Source organism: Palaemon carinicauda, chromosome 10 (assembly GCF_036898095.1).
Source record: "Palaemon carinicauda isolate YSFRI2023 chromosome 10, ASM3689809v2, whole genome shotgun sequence".
Lineage (NCBI taxonomy): Eukaryota > Metazoa > Arthropoda > Malacostraca > Decapoda > Palaemonidae > Palaemon > Palaemon carinicauda.
In genome coordinates this window covers 113,296,025-113,317,956 of record NC_090734.1, presented here as the reverse complement: position 1 = coordinate 113,317,956, position 21,932 = coordinate 113,296,025, and the positions used below count along the sequence as shown (strand labels likewise).

General features: G+C 45.0%; 1 protein-coding gene across 1 annotated transcript in view; it reads left to right on the top strand.

Moving 5' to 3' along the window:
• LOC137648188 (DNA helicase MCM8-like) overlaps positions 1 to 21,932 on the top strand; it is a 122,388-nt gene that overhangs the window by 65,609 nt on the left and 34,847 nt on the right. The window contains exons 6-8 of the mRNA XM_068381116.1: positions 11,435 to 11,666; positions 12,079 to 12,245; positions 21,614 to 21,826. Coding sequence (XP_068237217.1) covers positions 11,435 to 11,666; positions 12,079 to 12,245; positions 21,614 to 21,826 — 612 coding nt within the window. The remainder of the gene's footprint in view (positions 1 to 11,434; positions 11,667 to 12,078; positions 12,246 to 21,613; positions 21,827 to 21,932) is intronic.

Genomic DNA, 21,932 nt, shown 5'->3' with positions numbered 1-21,932 from the left:
CGAGGCAAGGTGGTGGAGGTAAACTCGGACAACACCACGGCCTTGGCGTACATTTCCAAACAGGGAGGTACCCACTCACTGACTTTGTACGAGATCGCAAGGGACCTGCTCATCTGGTCAAAAGATCGAGGCATCTCCCTAGTAACGAGGTTCATCCAGGGCGACTTGAACGTCCTAGCAGATTGTCTCAGTCGGAAAGGTCAAGTAATTCCAATCGAATGGACCCTCCACAAGGATGTGTGCAAGAGACTTTGGGCGACTTGGGGTCAACCCACCATAGATCTCTTTGCAACCTCGCTGACCAAGAGGCTTCCTATCTATTGCTCTCCAGTCCCGGACCCAGCAGCAATACATATAGATGCCTTCCTCCTAGATTGGTCACATCTAGATCTTTACGCATTCCCACCATTCAAGATTGTCAACAAGGTACTGCAGAAATTCGCCTCTCACGAAGGGACAAGGTTGACGTTAGTTGCTCCCCTCTGGCCCGCGAGAGAATGGTTCACCGAGGTACTTCGATGGCTAGTAGACGTTCCCAGAAGTCTTCCTCTAAGAGTAGACCTTCTACGTCAACCACACGTAAAGAAGGTACACCAAAGCCTCCACGCTCTTCGTCTGACTGCCTTCAGACTATCGAAAGACTCTCGAGAGCTAGAGGCTTTTCGAAGGAGGCAGCCAGTGCGATTGCTAGAGCAAGGAGAGCGTCTACCATTAGAGTCTACCAATCGAAGTGGGAAGTCTTCCGAGACTGGTGCAAGTCAGTTTCCGTATCCTCGACCAGTACCTCTGTAGCCCAAATAGCTGATTTTCTCTTATACCTGAGAAAAGTACGATCCCTTTCAGCTCATACTTTCAAGGTCTACAGAAGCATGTTGGCCTCGGTCTTCCGGCATAGAGGCTTAGATCTTTCCAACAATAAAGATCTGCAAGACCTCCTTAAGTCTTTCGAGACCTCTAAGGAGCGTCGTTTGGCTACTCCTGGGTGGAATTTAGACGTGGTCCTAAGATTCCTCATGTCAGACAGGTTTGAGCCTTTACAGTCAGCCTCCCTGAAAGATCTCACTCTTAAGACTCTTTTCCTGGTATGCTTAGCCTCGGCTAAAAGAGTCAGTGAGCTTCATGCCTTCAGCAAGAACATCGGGTTTTCGTCAGAAAAAGCTACTTGTTCTGTGCAACTTGGTTTCCTAGCCAAAAATGAGCTACCTTCTCGTCCTTGGCCTAAACCTTTCGATATTCCTAGATTATCGGAGATCGTAGGCAATGAACTAGAAAGAGTCTTATGCCCTGTTAGAGCTCTTAAGTTCTACTTAGCTCGTACTTAACCTTTACGAGGCCAATCTGAAGCGTTATGGTGTTCGGTTAAGAAACCATCCTTGCCTATGTCAAAGAATGCTTTGTCATGTTTTATCAGATTGTTAATACGAGAAGCTCATTCACACTTGAGTGAGGAAGACCGATCTTTGCTTAAGGTTAAGACGCACGAGGTTAGAGCTGTAGCAACTTCCGTGGCCTTTAAGCAAAATAGATCTCTGCAAAGTATCATGGACGCAACCTATTGGAGAAGCAAGTCAGTGTTCGCGTCATTTTACTTGAAAGATGTCCAGTCTCTTTACGAGAACTGCTACACACTGGGACCATTCGTAGCAGCGAGTGCAGTAGTGGGTGAGGGCTCAACCACTACAATTCCCTAATTCCATATCCTTTTAATCTGTCTCTTGAAATGTTTTAATGTTTTTATGGGTTGTCCGGAAGGCTAAGAAGCCTTTCGCATCCTGGTTGATTTGGCGGGTGGTCAAAGTCATTTCTTGAGAGCGCCCAGATTAGGGGTTTGATGAGGTCCTGTTGTATGGGTTGCAGCCCTTGATACTTCAGCTCCTGGGGGTCTGTCAGCATCCTAAGAGGATCGCTGGGCTCCGTAAGGAAGACGTACTTACAAGGCAGAGTAATCGTTTAAGTCTACTTCCTTACCAGGTACCTATTTATTTTGGTTTTGTTATATTGATAACTGCCAAAATGAAATAAAAAACTCTTAGCTTATACGATGTAAACATATTTAACTCTGGTCTCTACCCACCTCCTTGGGTGTGAATCAGCTATTATATATTCACCGGCTAAGTTAAATATTTAAAAATGATATTCTAATTATAAAATAAATTTTTGAATATACTTACCCGGTGAATATATAAATTAAACGACCCTCCCTTCCTCCCCAATAGAGACGCAGTGGGATGAGAAGAAATTGAGTCTTTGTTTACATCGAGAGTGGTATCTGGCCGACAGTTGGCGCTGGTGGGCACACCAGCAACCTGTATAGCGATCGCTGGCGAGTTTTTTACTGTATGTGTCTGTCGAGCAACAGAGTTGCAGCTATTATATATTCACCGGGTAAGTATATTCAAAAATTTATTTTATAATTAAAATATAATTTTTCAACCAATACAGTACTTTGTTAATGGTCAACGTTCTTCTCCCTTGCCTCTAGAATATAAAACCAGGAGATCCAAGGGTGTCAGATGGACATCATAACTTATTATGTATATAAAACGATCAACAGGTGTGGAACTTCTCACAATGAACCTGAGATCACTGGACCAAATAAAGAAGGCTGCATTATCACTTATACTAGTCGCAATGAGTTTGCTTGACACGTCACATATGATTTTAACTGACGTCTTCCCTGGGAAGAATCAGTCGGCAAACGAGGGTCGTTCAGGTCAAAGTAGAATCCTTACTAGAGATTATTCTAGAGTGGAGAGCATTCCAGGACTGTGTCCCCTTGATTTGAGGACTGGTTGACAATTTTGAAAACAGATCCTGTCTCAATTGGGGAGGTTCAGATCTAGTACTAGATCTTGAAGCAGGCGCTTTTTTTGGTACACTAGAACTCTCCTCTCCGAAAGAACTATAGACGCCCTTTTTACCAAGGTTTCTGGAGGACGGACCTGTCTCATAGGAGTAACCCCCCTTATTATTGACTCGGGAAGAAGGTTTTACTGTCTCCTAAGATTATCTTCATGATCCCAGACAAGAGGGCATAAGTCAAGGATATAACTATGTTTTCCTTTGATTTTACCTAACTACTGTACCAGCCAAGTGAAACAAGCTTCCCTTTTTCTGGAAACCTAATTAAAAAAATGCTATATTTTCTATGGTTATCTTAGTCTCATTTCAGTAATGAGAACTAGATCCTATGAATTTCTTTAGACCTTTTCACGAGCTTACCTCTCAAGAAGTCCATAGATGAACAGAGTGCTCTGACCCCTCTACCCATGGATACTAAGTATTTTCTGCTGTTGGCACCCTCAGATCAGAAGTGAACTTCATACAAAACAGGGCCACCCTATTGGTTAAGGCCAAGATGAAAACTCACTATCTTCAGGGAAAGAGTTGCCAGGGAACCCCCCCCCCCCTCAACATGACATCAGTGAATCTGCCACATTTTTCCGTCTGCTTCAATGAACAATCCAGTCTCCGGTTAGAAAAGATCTCTGGTTAACCCCTTCATGATATAGTCTCTCAAAGAGGTTCCTGAGCACACAAACAACTAGTTACTCTCGTAGAGCAGTGCAAGTTTTTCTGAGAGAACAAATAGCTGGGGCATGTTGCTCCCTTTTTTGTTAACGAGCTCTGGCTGCTCCGGAAGAAAGTAGTCATTAACACTTTCTCTCCAAGTAATAAAGACTATCAAAAGAACCTATGCAGCCTTAAGGGAAGCATCGATAGGGACCCACCCTCGAGCACATGATTAATGTTGGTTTGCCACAACCTTAGCGTTCCACAAACCACTCAGTAATACTTTTCCCCAAGACCACTTTGTTCTTGAGTTTTAGACGCTCCAATAGAATGTATTCAGAAACACTGTTTCTCTCTGATTGAGAGAAACTATCATGAGGACCTATACATCCTTAGGGGAAGTGTTGTTTAAGGCCCCCCCCCCCCCTCGAGCACAAGATACATGTGAGTTTTAAATATTTAACTTAGCCGGTGAATATATAGCTGCAACTCTGTTGCTCGACAGACAAACTGTACAGAAAAAACTCGCCAGCGATCGCTATACAAGTTGCGGGTGTGCCCAACAGCGCCATCTGTCGACCAGATACCAAGCTCAATGTAAACAAAGACTCAATTTTCTCTCTGTCGACGTGTCAACAAGACGTACTTTACTCGCTGTTGCTAAACTGGAGTTTTTCACATCATATTGGTGAAGTACTATATTCTGGTTTTGAGCTTTCGCAATGCAGGTATTTTATCTTCATCTTAAATCTTGAACTCGTTTTGGATAGATTTAATTATGGTGACAAAGAGAGTATGGACTTTCTTTCACTTTTAAATGGCCGACCCTTCCCTTAGACGGAAGTGTGTTTAGGCTTTTAGTAATTATCTTATCACGTTATAAATTAATTATAGATTTTCCTCTATATATTTTATATCTCTCCGCCTTTATTAGGCCTCTTCGATTAACTTTCCATTTATTATAAACATATAAAAATAAATTTTAATGTTTTGTTTATATGCGACCTTTCCTGAGAGTAGGCGGTCCTAACTTGGAAACCGAAGTTAAACAACGTTGAGCCCTTTGCAATCGTAAATAGCTTTTAAAGAGCTAATGATTTAAAACCTTTTAAATGAATATTTTTAATAAATATTTGATGAAAGAATTTCTTTGAATAGTCTTCGTACTGTTTTCAAAGATGAACTAACGTTTAGTTTATTTATACTACGCAGTTTGCGCTCTATCGTTACGATAGAGAGAGAGAGTATCACGGTTTCACTTTGCAGAAAGAGTAAATCGATTCTGACGTTTTGTTCATTATTCTTTCAAAGCTTAAAGGAACTTTTTAATTGAAAAACCTTTCAGTTTTTTCCTTTGGTCAAATAACATGTTTTTTTGACGAAATGTTATTGGGCTCTTCTCTTAGGTGCGAAATCAAGAGAGAAAGAGAGAGAGAGATAGAGACGGAGGGAGAGAGAGGAGAGAAAACGTTCCGTTCAAGCGGGTAACGTTGTTCTCGAGTTACTCTCGTCCCTAGTCTCTGTACGGGGAGGAAGGATAAAACGTTTTTAGTTTTTTATTCTCGTCCCCAGGCTATGTGCGGTGAGAGATTGAAAACGTAGTTTATATGAACTAGTGTGTAGTCTCTTTCCCAGCCACTGAATTTTTTATCTTAAATATGTTTTCTGTTTTTTGCTGGTATTAATGAGCTTGCATTATACGACTGATTTCGCAATTACTACCTTTTAATGAAGGGTAGAATTGCGTGTTTCAGGTAGAAATCAGTAAAAGTTTCGATTTCAGTGAAATAAGTGCAAAACAGAAAATCGAAGTGATAAAGTGATATGCGCAAAGTGTTACAGTGTTGCGTCCGAGGGTTCGTCTGTTCGTGCCTGTCGTTCACCTAGTCCGGGACCTCTTGTAAGCTCCCAAACAGGGGAGAAGTAATGTCGAACGACTTATGGGTTCGAGAGGCCTTGATCAACGAACAGACGTTTCCCTCTATGGTATCGGGTGTATCTTACCAAGATCTCCCCTACCATAAGACGAGAGAGACGTTTTTTCTCCTCGTCATCCGAAGGCTTTTCGCATAAGAAACCTGTCACAAGGTTTCGAAGCCCTTAAGCGAAAGTCAGTCCTTTCAGGACAGGTCCAGCGTCCTGGCTACAGCCATTAGGACAGCTCTGACCCTATGCAGTCATCGGATAACTGCTCGCCGCCTAACAAAAGCGTAAAACAGACTCCGAGAGTCTTTTTTGGTTGGCAAAGTGTTGCGGTCACAGACGTTACCCTCGTCTCTTACCACAACCATTTCCGTTGATCCTTAATGGGTTGTACGGCAAGACATGCAGAATATGCTTGCCTCCCTTATGGAAGACTATTCTGCCGATTAGTCCGTTGAGTCTAGCCGTTTATCTCATCGATATCCTGGCTTTCAGCCAACCTAACGTTCCTTTGTGCTTCCTGTTGACGTTGGCGTAGCTAAGTCACGTCAGTCAGGTTGTTTAAAACCACACTCGATGCGGTCTCGTGTGGATTTTCAGCCGCATTTGGACGTTAGGCCACTTGCTGATGCTCCTGTTGACGTTCAAGACGTTCGCTAACAATCGGAGTTGACTTGTTTTGACGCTGTGCGTCAACCTCCGCATTCTAGAGTTGTTTTGACTGCTCAGTCTAGGCAGTCAAAGCAGTCTCGAGTGGACGCTGTGCGTCCTCACGCACCTGTTGTGGTTGACAGTTCAGTTGTTGACAGTTCACAGACTGTCAAGCAGTTACATGACGTTGCGTCCTGGTCCACTACTAATGCACCAGTGAGTGTGGACTCTGCTTGTAAAGCATTGCCACCACGGTAGGTCTCTCCCTTGCTTGAGACTCGGCTTTTATCGGACAAGGTTCCTGTAGATGAGGAAGTTGCTGTTCCCCCTCCTACTGATATTACCTTGAGGACTCTGTCAGATGGAGAGGAGCCTAAAGCTGCTTAGCCCTCTATGGACTTTAATTAAATCATGCTGATTTTTTTTAAGGATCTTTGTCCGGATCTTTTTGTAACTGCTGCTCCTCGTTCGCCTAAACGTCAGAGCTTACACTAGGCCTAGCTACTTCGAAGCCGTTGTTTTTAAGCTAGTGCTCTCTCGCTCTCCTAGAGAGCTTTACGTTTGCTAGGCGACTGGTTTATCACCAGGAGGAGTTTGGGGGATACAGCCTTTGCTTTCCCTTCTTTTAAACTGGCTTATAGAGCGAGAGTCTGATATGACACGAGAGAAGTTCTCGGCTTGGGAGTTCATGCCTCTGCCCAGATAGACTTCTCAAATCTCGTAGACTCTCCCTGGCGCCTGGCCAGGAGACGCTCCAAGTTTTTTACAGGTCAACTTCACAGCTGTTTTCGAGCCTTTGAAGTTTTGCTGTACAATTATGTCATGCATAAACAAGGCTTTCAGGGATGGAAAGCGGTACCGCCTCAGTCGCTAACCCCGTCTGTTGCCGCACCTGCTCCCGTAGACCCTAAATGGGCTTTGCTGCAAGACATGCAGTCCAAGCTTGCGTCCTTGATAGAGGACTTTAATGCGGAGAAGGTTGCTGCCGAACCTTCTGGCCAACAACCTTCCAACCGGTCGGTTGTGCGTCCTGTTGACGCTGAGGTAACCTTCTCGCGTCTGCCAGTTGAGGTGGTTCCTCCACCGATGCGACCCAGTGTGGGTTGCCAGCCGCACGTTGACGTTAAGCGACGCTCGGAGGTGGTTGTTGACGTTCAGGACGTTCAACAAGCAGCAGAGGTGACTTGTTTTGACGCAGTGCGTCAACCTCAGCAACCCGGTATGGTGTTGACTGCACAACCCAGACGGTCTAGACAGTCTCGGGTGGACGCTGTGCTTCCTCGCGCACCCATGGTTGTTGACAGTTCACAGACTGTGCAGCAGTTCCATGATGTTGCGTCCGGCTCCGTCACGCATGCACCAGTGCGACCGGACTCAGCGAGCCAGACGTTGCCCACTCCGTTGCCGTTTCCTCATCAGTTTTCGGATGAGGAACTATCTGATGGGGACGTTGCTGAACAACAAGACGATCAGCCCCCAGAATAGATCAAGCCCTGCTATCCATCCAGAAGATGCTGAAGAAGGAACGCTGCTCAGTCAGGCTGTGGATGAGTCTGGTAGGGACGCTGTCATCCGTGGAACATTTTGTGTCACTAGGAAGACTACACCTCCGTCCTCTTCAATACCATCTAGCTTTTCACTGGAAAAAGGACAAGACGCTAGAAGCGGTCTCGATCCCGATTTCCGAAAAGATAAAGTCTTGTCTGACTTGGTGGAAGGACAATATCAACCTAAGAGAGGGTCTTCCCCTGGCTGTTCAGACTCCCAACCACGTTCTCTTCTCGGACGCATCGGACGTGGGCTGGGGCGCGACACTAGACGGTCGGGAATGCTCAGGACTGTGGAACTCGAGTCAGAGGAGCATGCATATCAACTGCAAGGAGCTGTTGGCAGTACATCTGGCCTTGAAAAGCTTCAAGTCTCTCCTTCGAGGCAAAGTGGTGGAAGTAAACTCAGACAACACCACGGCCTTGGCGTACATCTCCAAACAAGGAGGTACCCACTCACTGACGTTGTACGAGATCGCAAGGGACCTGCTCATCTGGTCAAAAGGTCAAGACATCTCCCTAGTAACGAGGTTCATCCTAGGCAACTTGAATGTCATAGCAGATTGTCTCAGTCGGAAAGGGCAAGTAATTCCAACAGAATGGACCCTCCACAAGGATGTGTGCAAGAGACTTTGGGCCACTTGGGGCCAACCAACCATAGATCTCTTTGCAACCTCGCTGACCAAGAGGCTTCCAATCTATTGCTCCCCAGTCCCGGACCCAGCAGCAATACATATAGATGCCTTCCTCCTAGATTGGTCACATCTGGATCTCTACGCATTCCCACCGTTCAAGATTGTCAACAAGGTACTGCAGAAGTTCGCCTCTCACGAAGGGACAAGGTTGACGTTAGTTGCTCCCCTCTGGCCCGCGAGAGAATGGTTCACCGAGGTACTTCGATGGCTAGTAGACGTTCCCAGAAGTCTTACTCTAAGGGTGGACCTTCTACGTCAGCCTCACGTAAAGAAGGTACACCAAAGCCTCCTCGCTCTTCGTCTGACTGCCTTCAGACTATCGAAAGACTCTCGAGAGCTAGAGGCTTTTCGAAGGAGGCAGCCAGTGCGATTGCTAGAGCAAGGAGAGCATCCACCATTAGAGTCTACCAATCGAAGTGGGAAGTCTTCCGAGACTGGTGCAAGTCAGTTTCTGTATCCTCGACCAGTACCTCTGTAGCTCAAATAGCTGATTTTCTCTTATACCAGAGAAAAGGACGATCCCTTTCAGCTCCCACTATCAAGGGCTACAGAAGCATGTTGGCATCGGTCTTCCGGCATAGAGGCTTAGATCTTTCCAACAATAAAGATCTTCAAGACCTCCTTAAGTCTTTTGAGACCACCAAGGAGCGTCGTTTGGCTACCCCTGGTTGGAATTTAGACGTGGTACTAAGATTCCTCATGTCAGACAGGTTTGAGCCGCTACAATCAGCCTCCCTGAAAGATCTCACTCTAAAGACTCTTTTCCTGGTATGCTTAGCCTCAGCTAAAAGAGTCAGTGAGATTCATGCCTTCAGCAAGAACATCGGATTTTCGTCAGAAAAAGCCACCTGTTCGCTACAACTTGGTTTTCTAGCCAAAAATGTGCTGCCTTCTCGGCCTTGGCCTAAATCTTTCGATATTCCCAGCTTATCGGAGATTGTAGGCAATGAACTAGAAAGAGTCTTATGCCCTGTGAGAGCTCTTAAGTTCTATTTAAAGCGTACCAAACCTTTACGAGGCCAATCTGAAGCTTTATGGTGTTCAGTTAAGAAACCATCTTTGCCTATGTCAAAGAATGCTTTATCATACTTTGTCAGACTGTTAATACGAGAAGCTCATTCACATCTGAGTGAGGAAGACCGAGCTTTGCTTAAGGTGAAGACGCACGAAGTTAGAGCTGTTGCAACTTCCGTGGCCTTTAAGCAAAATAGATCTCTGTGAAGTATAATGGACGCAACCTATTGGAGAAGCAAGTCAGTGTTCGCGTCTTTTTATCTAAAGGATGTCCAGTCTCTTTACGAGGACTGCTACACACTGGGACCATTCGTAGCAGCGAGTGCAGTAGTGGGTGAGGGCTCAACCACTACAATTCCCTAATTCCAGATCCTTTTAATCTTTCTCTTGAAATGTTTTTTAATGTTGTTTTTATGGGTTGTCCGGAAGGCTAAGAAGCCTTTCGCATCCTGGTTGATTTGGCGGGTGGTCAAAGTCATTTCTTGAGAGCGCCTAGATTAGGGGTTTGATGAGGTCCTGTTGTATGGGTTGCAACCCTTGATACTCCAGCTCCTAGGGGTCGATCAGCATCCTAAGAGGATCGCGAGGCTCCGTAAGGAAGACGTACTTATAAGGCAGAGTAATCGTTCAAGTCGACTTCCTTACCAGGTACCTATTTATTTTGTTTTTGTTATTTTGATAACTTTTAAAATGAAATAAAAAACTCTTAGCTCATAAAATGTAAACATATATTACTGGTCTCTACCCACCTCCTTGGGTGTGAATCAGCTATATATTCACCGGCTAAGTTAAATATTTAAAAATGATATTTTAATTATAAAATAAATTTTTGAATATACTTACCCGGTGAATATATAAATTAAATGACCCTCCCTTCCTCCCCAATCCCAATAGAGACGCAGTGGGACGAGGAGAAAATTGAGTCTTTGTTTACATTGAGCTTGGTATCTGGTCGACAGATGGCGCTGTTGGGCACACCCGCAACTTGTATAGCGATCGCTGGCGAGTTTTTTCTGTACAGTTTGTCTGTCGAGCAACAGAGTTGCAGCTATATATTCACCGGGTAAGTATATTCAAAAATTTATTTTATAATTAAAATATCATTTTTCTACTACCTCAGCGTTCCTCAATCTGGTGGAGGGAAGGAAAAACCCACCTTCGTACATTTACTTTAAAGGTGGCACGTTCAATCCTTTGGACACTCTCAATAGGCATTGTGGTGGCAGCACAATAATAACCTAACTGTCAGCTCTCACAGGACACATGCCGGTTCTCGCCTCAGGGCCAATTATTTCCGACATTATTTGCTAGAAGGAACTGTGAGGTGGATAATGATCCTGATTGGACTTGAAGCCTGCGCTGGGTTTTACACCCTAATGCAAGTAAGTGTGCCTCAATTTCTTTAGTATTTGATGAAATACTAAAAAATTGCCCATTTATTATGTAGCACTTGATGTTCATATCCCTTCACCACTGGCAAAGATTCCCTTTTGGGATTTGAACAAACAGCCTTGTCTCTTTAAGAGCTGGCTACTCGATTCTCTTAGATTGCTTACTATTACTTATAGTAATTTTATCAGAAATGGGGTTAACTCCCAACACAGTTTGAGAAGAATCAAAAGTTTGGCCTTGTTTCTTCATGAGCCGCCTACACTGCCCTCTACGATTCACGATGATCTCTTGCTATTGCTTACAGTAATTAGATCATCTAGAGAAGAAGGGAGACTCCCCATATAAATGACTCAGAAGTTTGTATCTGTGTAGGAATAAACAACAAATTTGATATAATTTGTACTTTTCCTAGCTGTACAAACCTGAGTCATTTATGAAAGGTCCCACCTCAGTTGCCCCGCAAGTTGTTGATTATGTAAGTGTTGTGAAGAGGTGCTGTGAGCAAGCTTCCTGTTGCTCCTTGCACATGCGCTGTATTTACCTAGCAACGAAGCATGGCGTAGTTAACCAAAATTTTAATTGGCAGGACATAGAAAATCTGGTTAGTAGTTACCCATGTAAACGATTCAGGTTGGTATAGCTTGGAAAAATATAGATTATATAAAATTTGTAGTATTTCATGGAATCTTCATGTTTCAGGAGATCCAGGCAGAGCCACAGTTATTCAAGCTAATTGTAGCATCCCTGTGTCCTCGAATATGTGGTCACGAGCTTGTCAAGGCTGGCCTTGTGTTATGTTTATTTGGAGGTTGTACAAGAGGAGGTAGTGACAGGGTGCCAATTCGTGGAGATCCTCACATTTTGGTTGTAGGAGATCCAGGCCTTGGGAAGAGTCAGATGCTCCAAGCATGTGCTAATGTTGCTCCGAGAGGTAAATCCATTGTACTTCCCTGTACCCTTTATATTTGTCAAAAGATTAACTTGACTAGAATTTTTTCCATTACAGTATTGTTATATTTGAAAAACTAAGGGCATGTGTAATCTTTTTTATTTCCAGCAGAATACAGTACCTGTGCTGTTATGTAGAATTGTTCATAAATTGAGATGTTTGGTTAGTCTATTTGTTTGGAAGAGATAGAAGTTTATTAAGTTGCCATTTACTTTAGTATTTAGTGGTGATTTGTTTGATAAATGTGTCTAGCACCTTTCATGGAAAATGGATGCAATATTAGTATATGAATGAGTTAGTTCTGATTTGTTTGATAATGGTGTCTAGCACTTTTCATGAAAAATAGATGCAATATTATTATATGAATAAGTTTTTAATAGCAATAGTTCTTTAGGAATTTATGTCTGCGGTAACACAACCACCACTTCTGGGTTAACGGTAACCCTGTGTCGAGAAGGCGGAGGCTCTGGCGACTACGCTTTAGAAGGAGGAGCACTTGTGTTAGCTGACCAAGGTGTGTGCTGTATAGACGAGTTTGACAAGATGCGTAACCAACATCAGGTTAGTTTAGAAGGCTTTGTAAAGAGCAAAGCATGCATAGCATGATTATTGCAAAAATATTTTGTTTTTTAATTAGTATAGAGATGGAAGAATACGTTCCCATAAAAGGACATTCCTTTGATTTGATCAAGAATTTAAGTTAAATGGAGATGACATTGAGAAAAGCATGGCAATACCTTGGATAAAGGGACAAGAAATTCCGGAACCTCTGGTAAAATAGATGATTCCAATGATGGTCGACCAATCAATCAATTTCTATGGCACTCGATAAGAATACATAGGCCCTTGATGAATCTCGCCAGGTATATCTGACTGAGGGTCATGCCAAGTAAGGGACAAGAAATTCCGGAACCTCTGGTAAAATAGATGATTCCATGGATGGTTGACCAATCAGTCAATTTCTATAGCACTCTATGAGAATACATAGGCCCTTGATGAATCTCGCCAGGTAAATCTGACTGAGGGTCATGCCAAGTAACGACTCTCTTCTTTTCATGTGAACACTTTTATAATGGAATCTGCTTCCATTGGTAAACAGTGAAAAAATATTGAGTTTGTAAAACCTGTGCATCTGTTTGCAACTTTATTGTGAAGTGTGGAGACATGGTAACTTAGACTGAAGCAGCCTATGGAAAATTGTGACAGGAAATTAAGTGAATTTTATGTCTGGAATGTTTGCTAGGTCCTCTTACTAATAAGGAAATAGTTTAAAAATGAGGCTGGAACATAGATTGAGAGGGTTTGGGTTAGCTATGGGAAAGGAACAATTAGCTAGGTTAGGAAGTGAAAGGAAATGTCTACCATTTTGAAGACTTAATTTGTAGAGAAAGCTTATAGTGCCTACGATAAACTGTAAAGAAACCAATTCATTAGATGACCAACCCCATTAATGGCTTGCTTAGAATGTAAAATATAGTGTGCATCTTATATAACAGTTTATTCTTCTTTTGTTCTAGAAATCTAAGCTGTTTAATGACTCATTCTCCAGCTTACAATTATGCCAGTTTATGGACTCACTCCCATTTTTATATTTTTTGCTTAGCTTTGTTAAATGTAAAACCTATTTTCCCCTAATTAGGCATGTAATAAGTTTTTTTATGATTTATTGGTTGTTTTGAATTATTTCCATCAATCAGGTGAATAGTCAGAAATATGGAGAGTTCTTCACTAGTAGTTATTCTATTCTTTGCTCCTCCTAGCCTGACGAGTGATTCAGCTAAGTTTGGTTAGTACCAGCTAGGGTGCCACAGCCTCCCCCCCCCCTCCTGTTATCCACCAAAAATTAAGCTTCATATGCTGAATCCCCTCCTGCTGCTACCTCAGCGGTTAATAAGGCGACCGGAGGAAGCAACAGGTCCTACTGGAACTGCATCGCAATCGCTCACCTTTCATTCCTATTTTTGGCACTGTCTTTTGCCTCTTACGTTATTTTCGTTTGGCCATTTTTCATTTTCTGAACATAGCCAAACCACTTTAACACATTCATATGATCACCATTTTCTCTTCCTTTCACCATGTCATATTCCTCTTCCAACCTTTCTTGATATTCACTTTTCACCACTGGGTTTTTCAACTCTTCAATCTTAACTACCTTTCTTTTACAACCTCCACTTAATTTCCCCACCCTTTTACTACAATTGATTTTCCTTCAACCAAAATATGATCAGACATACTGTTAGCCATACCCCTAAATGCATGCCCATCTTTCAATGTTCCAGACACCCCTCTTGTTTATCAACACATAATCCATTAATGCCCTTTCTACCACTCTTCCATTTGCCACTCTTACCCATGTATACTTGTTATCATCTTTCTTTTTGAAAAAAACTGCAACTTATCACCAGCTCTTATTCAACACACATCTACCAATCTCTCGCCACTCATTTTCACCTGGTACGCTATACTTCCCAATGACACCTTCTACCTTTCCAGCACCCAATCTGGCTTTAAGTCACCCATCACAACTACAGAATTCCTTCCTCCCAGTCCTTCTACACACCTAGTTCATTCATTCCAGAACTCATTCCACTCTTCTTCACTTTTCTCACAACCTGGCCCATACGCACTAACGAAAGCCCAACATTCCCTACCAAACCTAACCCCTACCCACATAAACATAGATGATACCTCTTTCCTTTCCCCTACTTTATCTGGCCTCCATTCACTCAGCAATAAAAGCACACTCTTGCTCTTCCCCTTTCAATCCTAGACACTTTACCAGTCACTTCACCAAACATCACTTCACCCTCCCCTTTTATCTTTGTCTCACACAAGGCCAATACGTCCATCCTTCTATTCTAAAACATACTTCCAATCTCACATCTATTACTGTATCGTACTACATCCACGCACACTCAGACACTCCAGAACTAGAGTGTGGGGAGCAGTCATTCTCCCCCCCAGCTTCTCTTCTCTGATATCTCATGGGATGTAACTACAAGAGACAGGATTCCAGTCCCCTCATCCCATCCCTTTTAGTCGCCTCTTAGGACACGCAGGGATACGTTGGTACTATTCTATTTGTTGTTATGCCCATGCAGCCACAGGGGGCTAATAGTTAAAAGCTGTACATATTTGTCCATCTGTCTTAGAAAAATATGCAATCAGTCATATGTCCATTAATAAAAGATTTCATAAACCATCTTATAATATTAAACCCAATTAGTTTTATATTTATCAGGATACCTCAAATGACTTGCAAAATGGAAAGACTCATGTATAATACCAAATATGAAGATGGTTTTCCACTGAATTTGATCTTTAATTTTGGTTTTTCAATATTAATCTTACCCGATGATCATGTAGCTGTCAACTCCGTTGCCCGACAGAAATCTACGGTCGGGATACGCCAGCGATCGCTATCCAGGTGGGGGTGTACACAACAGCGCCATCTGTGAGTAGGTACTCAAGTACTTCTTGTCAACAAGAACTCAATTTTTCCTCTGTCGTGCCGCCGGCAAGACCTACTTGGATACGCTGTTGATTCTGGAGTTATTGTTCACGATTTGATGATGTATTTGCTCTAGAGTTTAGCCTTCGCTATTCAGGAAGCTTTATCATTAGCTTAGCAAGCTTTTGGAATTAATTTGGATTAATTGTTAACGAACTTTGCTAGATTTTGGAATCCCCCCTTGACTACTTCTAAATTCAAGATGTCTGACCAGTCTCAAGTACCTAAGTACAGGCAGTGTAGCGTTAGGACTTGTGCTAGGCGTCTTCCGAAGGCCTCTATAGATCCTCACACCGTATGTTCCAATTGTAGGGGTAAATCCTGTCAATTGGAAGATCGATGTGGGGAATGTGCTGGGCTTTCGGAATTCGATTTTAACGAATTCCTTAGATATGCACGTAGGTTAGAGAAGGAGAGAAATAGGAGGAGTTCTTCTCGCTCTGTGGATTTTTCCTCTCCCCATGCCCCTCAACCTTTTCCTTCCCCTGTGGTGGTGACTCCCGAACCTGCTACGAGTGCTCAGCCTGCAATGGCGGATATGTTGCGTGCCATTCAGGCTCTCGGTGACAAAGTGGAGTCATTGGCTAATGACCGTAATCAGCTCTTGGCAGATGTCAGAGAGCTGAAAGCGAAGAGTGCAGTGGGAAGTGTTAGTGCTAGTGATGTGCAAAGTGTCAGTGTCAGTGTTGCGCATGAGGGTACATCTGTGCGTGCCAGTCGTCCTCCCAGTCCGGGACCTCTTGCAAGCTCCCAAGCCCAGGGGAGAAGCAATGTCGAAGGACCAAAGGGTTCGGCAGGCCTTGATCGGCGCACGGATGTATCCTCAGTGGTTGCGGACGTATCTGTTAAGGATCGTCCCATCCACATACAGACGAATGAGCCCTTACATTCCTCGTGTGTGGAAGAAGTTTCCAGGAGGAAACGGTGGACCAAGGTCTCACGACCGCTCAAACGTAAGGTCCCTTCCGAGCGAGTCCAACGGCCCAGGTGTAGCCACTGGGTCAGTTCGGACTCGCCGCAGTCATCTGATGACTGCACACCTCCCAAGAGAGGTAGAGTGGTCCCTCAACAGGCTACTGCTCCTTCTGTTGTTGCTCCAACCACAGTAGACCCTAAGTGGTCCATGCTGCAGACTATGCAGTCTCAGCTTGCGGCATTCATGCAGGAGTATCATGCTGAGAAGGTTAACACTGCTCCTGTTAACCTACAACCCGCCGAGGTTGTGCGCTCAGCAGATACTGTGGCTGCCTGCTCCCACACTCCACCTGTGAGAGCTCCACCACCGATGCGCAGTCCTCCCTGCCAGACGCATGTTCTTGCTGCACCATCTGCTAACATGCGTGAGCTACCGCATCAGCAGTGGGAAGGTTCTGTAGAGCTGCCGGGTTCCAGCACTATGCGGCATTCTCCGCAGCCCATGCAGCATGCTCTGCATACCTTACAGCATGCTCCGCATACCATGCAGCATGCGCCGCATACCTTACAGCATGCTCCGCATACCATACCGCATGCTCCTCAACCCACCGCAGCCCCTCCCACACACCAGCCCTCTGCTTTTGTTGTTGCCAGCTCGCAGACCGACCAGCAGCGGCATGATGTTGGATCCGCAGGTACGCATGCACCCGTACTGCCGGATTCAGCCGTTCAGCTTTCTGCTCTACCTTTGCCTCTTTCAACTCAGCTTTCGGATGATGGTGTATCGGATGACGAAGCTGCACATCTGGATGAACCTCACTCTGATTTTGAAGGGCCCAAGTCTACGCCTCCCTCCTTAGACTTTCGTAAAGTCCTTGCCTTGTTCAGGGACTTGTATCCTGAGCAGTTTGTGTCTGCAACCCCTCGTTCTCCTCCCTCCGAGTTTGCTCTGGGCATGCAGTCTGCTGCGCCTGCCTTCACCAAGCTTGTTCTCGCCAGATCATCTAAGAGAGCTTTGAGGGTTATGGGAGAGTGGTTGCATTCCAAGAAGCAACTGGGAAAGACTTCTTTCGTTTTTCCGCCTACCAAGCTTGCTTCTAAGTCGAGCGTCTGGTATGCCACGGGAGAGGAACCCGGCTTGGGAGTTCCTGCCTCTGCCCAGGGCGACTTCTCAAGTCTGGTTGACTCTCCCCGCAGGTTGGCTATGAGACGTTCGAAGATCTGCTGGTCCTTTTCTGATTTGGATCATCTGTTGAAGGGAGTCTTTCGTGCCTTCGAGATATTCAACTTCCTCGATTGGTGTTTGGGAGCCTTAAGCAGGAAGACTTCCCCTTCAGATTAGGACTCGGCCATGCTGATCATGTCTAGCATGGACAAAGCAATTCGGGATGGGTCTGGTGAACTTGCGGCTTCGTATGTGTCAGGAGTCCTTAAGAAGAGAGAACATCTTTGCTCCTTCTTATCGGCTGGTATCACTCCTTGCCAGAAGTCAGAGTTGTTGTTTGCTCCTCTCTCCAAGTGTCTGTTTCCGGAGGAGCTGATTAAGGGGATGGCTGCCTCGCTTATCCAGAAGGATACTCATGATCTTATGGCTTCTTCTGCACGTAAGGCTAAAACCTTACCTTCCGTGCCTAGACCCTTCCGCCCTGCAGCAGTTGACACACCTGCATCTAGGTTCATCCCGCCCTTTCGTGGCAGAGCCTCCAGCAGAGGAGGTACCCGTTCAGACAGTCACCGTGGCAAGTCCAAGAAGGGTTCCAAGTCCGCAAAAGGCAAGTTCTGACTGCCTTCCTCTCCAGACAGCAGTAGGAGCCAGACTCAAGACCTTCTGGCAAGCTTGGGAGAGCGGAGGTGCAGACGCTCAGTCTGTGAAGTGGCTAAGGGAGGGATACAGAATTCCGTTCTGCCGCAGTCCCCCTCTAGCTACGTCTCCCATCAACCTCTCTCCCAACTACAAGGAGAAGGACAAGAGGCTTGCGTTGCAACAAGATGTGTCGCTCTTGCTACAAAAGGAAGCGGTGGTCATAGTCCGGGATCATCAATCCCCGGGCTTTTACAACCGTCTCTTCCTGGTAGCCAAGAAGACAGGAGGTTGGAGACCGGTGCTGGACGTCAGTGCTCTCAATGCTTTTGTCACCAAGCAGACGTTCACGATGGAGACGACGAAGTCGGTCCTAGCAGCGGTCAGGCAGGAGGACTGGATGGTCTCGTTAGACCTGAAAGACGCGTACTTTCACGTCCCCATCCATCCAGACTCCCAACCTTTCCTAAGGTTCGTCTTTGGAAAGGTTGTGTACCAGTTCCAAGCCCTGTGCTTTGGCCTAAGCACGGCACCTCTTGTGTTTACCAGACTGATGAGGAATATTGCGAAATTCCTTCACTTGGCAGACATCAGAGCCTCCCTCTATTTAGACGACTGGCTTTTAAGAGCTCCAACAAGTCGTCGCTGTCTGGAGAATCTCAGATGGACTATGGATCTGACCAAGGAACTGGGCCTCCTGGTCAATATAGAGAAGTCCCAGCTCGTCCCATCCCAGACCATTGTCTATCTGGGTATGGAGATTCAGAGTCGAGCTTTTCGGGCTTTTCCGTCGGCCCCAAGGATCAATCAAGCCCTAGAATGCATCCAGAGCATGCTGAGAAGGAACCGATGTTCAGTCAGGCAGTGGATGAGTCTAACAGGGACACTTTCATCGCTGGCCCTGTTCATCGAGTTAGGGAGACTCCACCTCCGCCCCCTTCAGTTTCATCTAGCTGCTCACTGGATAAAGGACATGACGCTAGAGACGGTCTCAGTTCCTGTTTCCGAAGAGATGAGGTCTACTCTAACGTGGTGGAAGAACAGCATTCTTCTCAAGGAAGGTCTACCATTGGCTGTTCAGACCCCCGACCACCGTCTCTTCTCGGACGCATCGGACACGGGCTGGGGTGCGACACTGGACGGACAGGAATGCTCGGGCACATGGAATCAGGAGCAAAGGACACTTCACATCAATTGCAAGGAGTTGTTGGCGGTTCATCTGGCCTTGATAAACTTCAAGTCCCTCCAGCTAAACAAGGTGGTGGAGGTGAACTCCGACAACACCACAGCCTTGGCTTACATCTCCAAGCAGGGAGGGACTCATTCGAGGAAGTTGTTCGAGATCGCAAGGGACCTCCTCATTTGGTCAAAAGATCGAAAGCTTTCGCTGGTAACGAGGTTCATTCAGGGCGATATGAATGTCATGGCAGATCGCCTCAGCCGGAAGGGTCAGGTCATCCCCACAGAGTGGACCCTTCACAAGAATGTTTGCAGCAGACTATGGGCCCTGTGGGGTCAGCCAACCATAGATCTATTCGCTACCTCGATGACCAAGAGGCTCCCGATGTATTGTTCTCCGATTCCAGACCCAGCAGCAGTTCACGTGGATGCCTTTCTGCTGGATTGGTCCCATCTCGACCTGTATGCGTTCCCGCCGTTCAAGATTGTCAACAGGGTACTTCAGAAGTTCGCCTCTCACAAAGGGACACGGCTGACGTTGGTTGCTCCCCTCTGGCCCGCGAGAGAATGGTGCACCGAGGTACTGCAATGGCTAGTCGACGTTCCCAGGACTCTTCCTCTAAGAGTGGACCTTCTGCGTCAACCTCACGTAAAGAAGGTACACCCAAACCTCCACGCTCTTCGTCTGACTGCCTTCAGACTATCGAAAGACTCTCAAGAGCTAGAGGCTTTTCGAAGGAGGCAGCCAGAGCGATTGCCAGAGCAAGGAGGACATCCACTCTCAGAGTCTATCAGTCTAAATGGGAAGTCTTCCGAAGCTGGTGCAAGGCCAATGCAGTTTCCTCAACCAGTACCACTGTAACCCAGATTGCTGACTTCCTGTTACATCTAAGGAACGTAAGATCCCTATCAGCTCCTACGATCAAGGGTTACAGAAGTATGTTGGCAGCGGTATTCCGCCACAGAGGCTTGGATCTTTCCACCAACAAAGATCTACAGGACCTCCTTAGGTCTTTTGAGACCTCAAAGGAACGTCGGTTGTCCACTCCAGGCTGGAATCTAGACGTGGTTTTAAGGTTCCTAATGTCATCAAGATTTGAACCGCTCCAATCAGCCTCTTTTAAGGACCTCACATTAAAAACTTTTCCTCGTGTGCTTAGCAACAGCTAAAAGAGTAAGTGAGATCCACGCCTTCAGCAGGAACATAGGTTTCACATCTGAAACGGCTACATGTTCCTTGCAGCTCGGTTTTTTGGCTAAAAACGAGCTTCCTTCCCGTCCTTGGCCTAAGTCGTTCGAGATCCCAAGCCTGTCCAACTTGGTGGGGGACGAACTAGAGAGAGTACTTTGCCCAGTTAGAGCTCTTAGGTACTACTTAAGAAGGTCAAAGCCATTACGAGGACAATCAGAAGCTTTATGGTGTGCTATCAAGAAGCCTTCTCTACCGATGTCTAAGAACGCAGTTTCTTACTACATCAGAATTCTGATTAGAGAAGCACATTCTCATCTGAAGGAAGAAGACCTTGCTTTGCTGAAGGTAAGGACACATGAAGTGAGAGCTGTTGCTACTTCAGTGGCCTTCAAACAGAACCGTTCTCTGCAGAGTGTTATGGATGCAACCTATTGGAGAAGCAAGTCAGTGTTCGCATCATTCTATCTCAAAGATGTCCAGTCTCTTTACGAGAACTGCTACACCCTGGGACCATTCGTAGCAGCGAGTGCAGTAGTAGGTGAGGGCTCAGCCACTACATTCCCATAATCCCATAACCTTTTTAACCTTTCTCTTGAATACTTTTTATTGTTGTTCTTTTGGTTGTACGGTCGGCTAAGAAGCCTTCCGCATCCTGGTTGATTTGGCGGGTGGTCAAATTCTTTCTTGAGAAGCGCCTAGGTTAGAGGTTGTGATGAGGTCCTTTAGTATGGGTTGCAGCCCTTTATACTTCAGCACCTAGGAGTCGTTCAGCATCCTAAGAGGACCGCTAGGCTCAGTAAGGAAGACGTACTTAAAAAAGGCAGAGTAATAGTTCAAGTCGACTTCCTTACCAGGTACTTATTTATTTCATGTTTGTTATTTTGAATAACTGATAAAATGAAATACGGGATACTTAGCTTCTTTGTTAACATGTATGCTGGTCTCCACCCACCACCCTGGGTGTGAATCAGCTACATGATCATCGGGTAAGATTAATATTGAAAAATGTTATTTTCATTAGTAAAATAAATTTTTGAATATACTTACCCGATGATCATGAATTAAAGAACCCGCCCTTCCTCCCCATAGAGAACCAGTGGACCGAGGAGAAAATTGAGTTCTTGTTGACAAGAAGTACTTGAGTACCTACTCACAGATGGCGCTGTTGTGTACACCCCCACCTGGATAGCGATCGCTGGCGTATCCCGACCGTAGATTTCTGTCGGTCAACGGAGTTGACAGCTACATGATCATCGGGTAAGTATATTCAAAAATTTATTTTACTAATGAAAATAACATTTTATTTAGAATTCCATTTTCTCTGTTTGCAGGCACTTCTTGAAGCTATGGAACAACAGAGTATAAGCATTGCAAAAGCTGGTATTGTATGTTCTCTTCCTGCTCGAACATCCATTTTAGCAGCAGCCAATCCAGCAGGCGGTCATTACAACAAAGCCAAGACTGTCTCTGAGAACCTCAAGATGAATAGTGCATTACTGTCAAGATTTGACTTGGTTTTTATTCTTTTAGACAAACCAAATGAAGTAAGCAGTTGTATAGAATTGTGGTATGAAAGAGAAGTTTTAATTTTTACTATAGTAGTTATAATGCAGTAGTAGTGCATAAAGTACTGTATACACTAAATTTAAA